The sequence below is a fragment of the Copadichromis virginalis genome, linkage group LG16 (assembly GCF_057382275.1).
Source record: "Copadichromis virginalis isolate Kocher_CV1m ecotype Utaka linkage group LG16, C_Virginalis_male_GT1.1, whole genome shotgun sequence".
NCBI classification, from domain to species: Eukaryota; Metazoa; Chordata; class Actinopteri; order Cichliformes; family Cichlidae; genus Copadichromis; species Copadichromis virginalis.
Genome location: NC_140633.1, coordinates 8943912 through 8950377, shown reverse-complemented (window position 1 = coordinate 8950377; position 6466 = coordinate 8943912). Strand labels below are relative to the sequence as shown.

The following is a 6466-nucleotide window of genomic DNA, read 5'->3' as shown; positions in this document are numbered from 1 at the left end:
AAACAGAATAATAAAGCAACAGACCTCGAGCACAATCTTCTTTATTGGCCTGTACTGCACAGAAAACCAACTCTGCCATGTCCATGTACAGATAACAACAATAGTGAGCTGCCTTTGTAGAAACACCTGCCAATGAAAAAGCTTAAACCCCACTGTGACAATCATAATGTACTGTCCTAAAACAGGTATATAAAAACGCTAAACACACAAAAAGTCCTAAACTAATGACTCAGGAAGCTAGGGTGAATCAGAAAGAAACTTACTGCAAACATAAAAGTTTTTGTGTGGTATAAAAGTAACACTGGTGGGCTTAAAGAGTTACTGCCATACAGTTTTTTATACTTTTAGACAGGCTAGCTGTTTATTGTACCAGTTATGCTAAAGGGCTGCACTAAAGGGCAAATATGAAAGCTACCAATGTTAACTACTAATATAAGAACTAATAACTCAAAGAAATACTTTAATTTCCCAAAGTGCTGAACTATTCGTAAGCCACATGCTTTAAGCAGCCTGTTGTTTCGCCTCTAGCTTATTTATAATACATTTTTTAACGGTTTATCCCTCAATGTGTTTGACTTTTATTAGTAGTAAGCAATTAGGAGTCTCCACAGTAGCATTTTCAGATGCATGCCTGCCCCTCTGTGCACTCGTGTGTGGGTGTTTTTTCCCCTCTCTGCCTGGTTTGGGATTTGCTGGTCGGTGACATGCCTCCCTCCGCCTGGCTCCTTATAGCCCCGCGGAGGTAGGAATCCCGGACGAGTGGTACGGACATCGCCGACGGAGACCACAAACACGGAGCGGAGCGTTCCCCTTTAAACACGGTCTTATGACTACAGACCGCTTCAGACTGAACCAGAGGCTAACAGCCGAGAGCAGAAGAGGGGTTACTCTACTGACAGGAAGCCGGGGGACAGTGACTGACGGCAGGGGACAGACAGGACACAGGTCCGCTCCAGAGGCTGAATGGTCTGTGTCCAGTCAGAGAACAGTTGAACGGAAACTACCTCACCTGTCCGCAGGTACGACACACAGCTGCACCGATAGTTATCATCACAACAGAAAATTATCATGTTAAATGCATTGAGCCATCCAAAAGTGTACCTTAAAAATGCAGCACTGACATATTTTACTTTTACCTCTTAGAGAAAGATGCATTTCAACACTTTGATCTCCAAATAAAAGGAATGTCCTAAATTTAAAATCTTACTTTTTATTTGAGAGAAATCTGCAGTATTAATCCTACATTAACTAAACTGGGTTTCGTTATTATTTGTAGTCATGTATTGACATGTGAAAATCATTTCATTGTGGCAGCTTGCCAGAAACAGCTTTTCACTCAGGATAGGCCAAATCTGCTTACCCTTATATGGAGAAAGTACTACACTGAGCATCATGAAAAGGTAATATTAAAGCTTCCCTTTTTGAGTGGTGCAGGTCTGCTTTGCTGTATGCCAGCTCGTTGTAGGCTCCCACATTTGATAACTGAGTGATCCACAAGCAGGATGCAGGAATCCCAGCGGACCCACCTGTCTGGGATGGATAGAGTGGTTAAAATGTGTCCCACTCATTCCTATAAAACATAAAACCCTTAAATAGTTGCATGTTGTTTGATTTCATTGCTGCATTGGAGTTTTTTTTATTCTTTTTTTTTTTCATCTTCCAGAATTTTGTGCTTTTGTCCGCGTGTCGCACCCTGTGGACACATCCTCTCGTGCAGCACTGAGGAGATGTGTCGGCTGCCAGTGGCCTCACTCATCATTTGCTTCTGGTTGGTGGAGAGAAGCTACTGCAACAACAGCCTTCAGGACAGCATGAGGGAGCTGCACACCAGGTTCGCCATCAGCCTCTACCAGACTCTCACAGAGACGGAGAACAACTCCAACTTGATCGTGTCGCCAGTTAGCGTCTCCTTGTCTCTCGCGCTCCTGCAGCTTGGCGCCAGGGGCAACACACTTGCTCAGCTGGAGGGAACACTGGGCTACAATGTGAATGGTAGGTTTCTGATATTTCCTCTTTTAAAATTTTTAAATATAGGAATGGAAATGTACGTTTTTATCCAGGTGGCATTAGAGGCTCCTTATGCTGTGTGAAAGAGGCTGAAAGAGGGTGGCCCTCAGTGCTGTTGGTACCAGGTGGTGTGGAGCAGTGCTCCTGCTGCTGTTTGCCCTGCAGAGCATAGTGGTGTCTGGAGCCATAATACCTGCCTCTACACCAACTCTAATCTCATTAACGACTTCTTCAGCTCGGCCTTTGGGTCAAGAGGTTAGGTGTTTAATTTACAAACAAAATGAAAATTACACCTGGGGATTTATCTCCACCTCTTCCTAGTGATGACTTTAGGCTCTAATTTAGCTTCCATCATGAAATAAAAAGGATTTCCACGACACCGAAAGACATGGTCATCAAAGAATCCTGAATTGAAATCAGTGGGAGAATTCAAGGCAAAGATAGCTGTAGATATAATCCCCAGAGGTGTGATTCTAGACATGCATATCTTTATGCCATTGTGACCACTGCAGTGAAAGTTCATTAAAAGCTACAATAATAGGTGCACAAATAAGGTGCTCGAATTGCAAGACGTGTTTCCAGAAGGGTTTCTTTTCAGAGCAAGCACTGAAAAGCGGTGTTTGACTTGTGTGTAGATCATTTTAACTAACTAACTAACTAACTAACTAACTAACTAACTCGTCTGGCTGTAGTTGACAACAGCTGGGTAGAAAAAACATCTGTGTCTTCCTTTTCTGCAGATGCCCACGTACAAGACTTCCTGTCGCACTCCCAGGCCAACATGAACAACAACAGCCAGGGCATGTGGCTGCAGCAGACCTGCACATTATTCATCCAGAGTGGTGTCCAGCTCCTGCCTGGGTTCACACAGCTTGCATCAGAGTGGGCCAACACCAGCGTGGTCCGAGCCAACTTCAGCCAGCCCAATCAAACCCACAGCCAACCGGAGCGAGCGGGACACCAGCAAGGTAACCCAGACAGAGCTCCCACTAACTTTTACTCTTATGCTGACACAGATTAGGGTGGCATGGATCCTGCAGTAAAATTAACATTGATGTGGAGATTTTCAGAGTGCTTTGGTTTAATGCACATCCTGTGCATTCCTGTTTGTGAAAGCACACTTAGATCAAGTCCTCTCACACTGACCACACAACAGCAAACTAAAACTTGACTTCACTGAGATGATGACAATCCTTTTCTGCTGGGCAGCGGCTTCTTAATATGTTGGCAATAAAAACATAAGAGAGATATTATTTTTAGCTCGTGGCGTTCCTCTGCCCCCTGGTGTTAGAAAATATATTAAAGCAGTTTTAATTCCAATTTTCAAAGCAGAGGTTTCTTTGGAACCCTTATGAGAAAAAACATGAATTTCTAACCCATTTTCAAACATTTCTACAGATTGTGTTATCTGCTACATGGCCTGTAGGTCAGGTGGTCTGTACATTGACCTTCCGTTGTGCGTTTCAGATGAGTCATGGCATCTCCTGGCAGGAAGCGTCAGCGGTGAGCTGTCAGGCTCGGGCGAGGCCCAAGCAGAGGCTCTTTGGTGGGGACACCGGCCGCAGGTGGCCCTGGTCAACACAGTGGCCTTCAAGGGCGTCTGGCAGAAGCAGTTCATGTTCACCAACACCCAGAATCTGCCGTTTGTGCTCTCAGATGGGAATGTGATCAAGGTGCCCATGATGTATCAGGCCGCAGAGGTTAGCTTTGGTAAGAGGCGATGTTTCACTGACACTTACAGGCTTCAGATCCCACCCACTCTCTTATCTACCCACCCTGTTTCCAGGTGCAGATGCATTTAAAAGCTAAACCTTAATGAGGTGCTAATATATCAGTGTTTTGTTTACAACTGGTTCCCATGTGGTCTGCTGATAGAAATTTGAAAAAGTGCTGTTGCTGCTACAATTATAATTGTATCTAAGACAAAACACCACTGCAGTTTGGTGAAACTCATCTTAAAAGTCCCCTCAGGAGTTTACTGATGACCAAACTTCTTTTAACATTTGGAACTCTTAAATTATTTAGGTTGGCATTGCAGTCCCGATCATCACTTGGATTGCTTGTTTCATGCTTTGCCCCGTATCTGTTTTCATGAGAACCTTTTGCATCGTGTACTTTAAAGGAAGTGAAGAACTTTGAACCATTTCTTCATCATCAATCATTTGCTGTCATTGCACTCAACCCGTCAGATTTGATATTGTTAATAAAAGCTTTAGTTAAAAAATAAAAGGGTTTATTTCTATGTATGTGTATGTTTACAATATTATAAGCTTACATAAATACAGGTTTGTAGACCCAGCACAGCAGCCACAAGAAGGAGCTAAACAAAGCATGTAATGACCAAAAGATCTGATGGAAACTGTAAACACTTGAACTTGTTCACCTCTCTGGCAGGTCAATTCAGGACAGCGTCAGAACAGCGCTACACCGTGTTGCAGCTGCCGTACCTGGGCCGCTCCCTGAGTCTGCAGGTGGTCCTTCCCAGTGAGAGGAAGACTCCGCTGTCCTCCCTCGAGGCCCAGCTCACTGCACGCCAGCTGGCATCCTGGGACGGCGGCCTGCGGAGAACCAAAATGGACATCTTCCTGCCGAGGTGCAGCAGATTACAGACTTTTGTGCTTGAAAACCATCTTTAGGTTTCGTTTAGAAAAAACGAAAAATAAAACAGCAAATTACATAGTCTCCGTCTGGTATTTGCAGATTTAAAATGCAGAACAAATTCAACCTGAGGTCGGTGCTCCCTGCTCTGGGCGTCAGTGACGCCTTTAACCCGACAGCAGCTGACTTCACTGGAATATCAGGTCAGCTTGTACGTTCAAAATACCTGTTTCAAAAGCTTTTTTGTATGTTTCATGCAAACGGCTGCTCAATATTTTTTACTCCCTCCAGCAGAGGAGGGTCTTTATGTGTCTGATGCCTTCCATGAAGTAAGAATAGAAGTCACAGAGGATGGAACAAAGGCAGCTGCTGCTACCGGTGAGTAATGTCTGTTACAATAGTGGAACAATAATGAGTGCTTATCATATAAGGTTGTTAAAACGCACTCTTTACTCACACAGCTATGGTGCTACTCAAAAGATCCCGGGCTCCTGTTTTCAAGGCGGACCGACCCTTCTTATTTCTGCTTCGACACATTAAAACAGGTATTTATCCCTTTTTTTTGCACATTTGAGCAAAACACAAAAAAACTGGCACAGTATTGCAAATCAGATTTGTACCGTCTGATGTAATCTCCAACAAAAGCACTATTTACTTATGCTTGAGTAACGTTTTCGTATATACAAGTATGGTCGACGAAACAAAAGCCTTCCACTGGGGCCAGAACCTGGAGGCTGTGGTTGGCTTTGCAGTGGGAAAATTGCAGATAATTTATTAATCATAAAGAAGTAAAATACTTCTGTGTATATGTGGAGGCAGCTGAAATCACCCTGTTTTTTAGAGATCTATTTGTCTGAAACACCATAGTTGTAAATGGACTGATACTTTTATAGCTCTTTTCTACAGTAACTGCACTCAAAGTGCTCTTTACGTCAAGCCTCATTCACCCAGTCGTACAAGCACTTCTTTCTATACCAGCTGGGGAATTGATCCGTGACCTTCCAATTGGTAGACTAGCGCATGAAGCACAACTGCTCGCAAAGCTTGCAGCACCTGGTATTCCCAGTTAGTCTCCAGTCCAAGTACGAACCCTGCTTAGCTTCTGAGATAAACAAAATTGGGCTGGTATGACTGTAAGCTATACCAACTCGTGCTTATTTACAGTATGCATATTGTGGATTTTGCATTAGTTCAGGATGCAGTGGCGTTACTGGTCCAGCCCCCTTGAGCTCAGACTGGAACATGTAGCCAAGAGTTTGACATGAAGCGTCAAGGGACGAAAAGACCAATCACTGGGTTGGTGGCAGCAGTTAGTTCATGTGATCATGTCACAAAGTGAGTGTCATGAATATGGATAAAGATATGAAATTACAGCAATAGTTTTTGCAGGGTACCTCTGTTTATCTGAGGCCAGTCTTGCTCTCTGCATGATTTTCCAAACAATCGTGAAGGATTTGAATATATTGATATGGCCACCTCTAGTGGTGATATCAAAAAACACACTAAGTTGATCTACAAAGACTGCATCAGTGCAATTTCTCCCTATATCTCTTTAATTATAATTATTAGTGCTTAACTAGCATTCCACATGATCCTTTAATGCAAAATATTTATTTGCTTTCCAATTCAGGATCCATCCTCTTCATGGGCCGAGTAATGAACCCAGCAGACCAAGCATCCTGAAACCGTCCAAGCTAAACGCCACTCACATTCACCTCTACAGCAGCCCATTTCACTACTGGTATTTATTTGTGGACCAAATGGAGGCTCCACAGACACGTCAGGAAGAGGGACATTATTTTTGTACATATTTGTAAATAAAATTTTAATGTTTTTACACTTTCGGTGTTTCGATCCTCTT

The 6466-nt window shown here is 43.4% G+C and overlaps 1 protein-coding gene across 2 annotated transcripts; it reads left to right on the top strand.

Moving 5' to 3' along the window:
• The first annotated feature begins 609 nt into the window (after positions 1 to 609).
• Positions 610 to 6444, top strand: serpine3 (serpin peptidase inhibitor, clade E (nexin, plasminogen activator inhibitor type 1), member 3). 2 transcript variants are annotated; one of them, XM_085434962.1, is made up of 9 exons: positions 610 to 1019; positions 1664 to 1992; positions 2748 to 2975; positions 3475 to 3717; positions 4402 to 4600; positions 4708 to 4808; positions 4900 to 4983; positions 5067 to 5150; positions 6236 to 6444. In XM_085434962.1, the coding sequence occupies exons 2-9, from the start codon at positions 1728 to 1730 to the stop codon at positions 6286 to 6288; spliced, it is 1257 nt and encodes a 418-aa protein (XP_085291088.1). In that variant the 5' UTR covers positions 610 to 1019; positions 1664 to 1727; the 3' UTR covers positions 6289 to 6444. The 2 variants fall into 2 exon arrangements, with proteins under 2 accessions (XP_085291088.1, XP_085291087.1); XM_085434961.1 differs by having other exon boundaries at positions 4897 to 4983.
• The last annotated feature ends 22 nt before the right edge of the window (positions 6445 to 6466 follow it).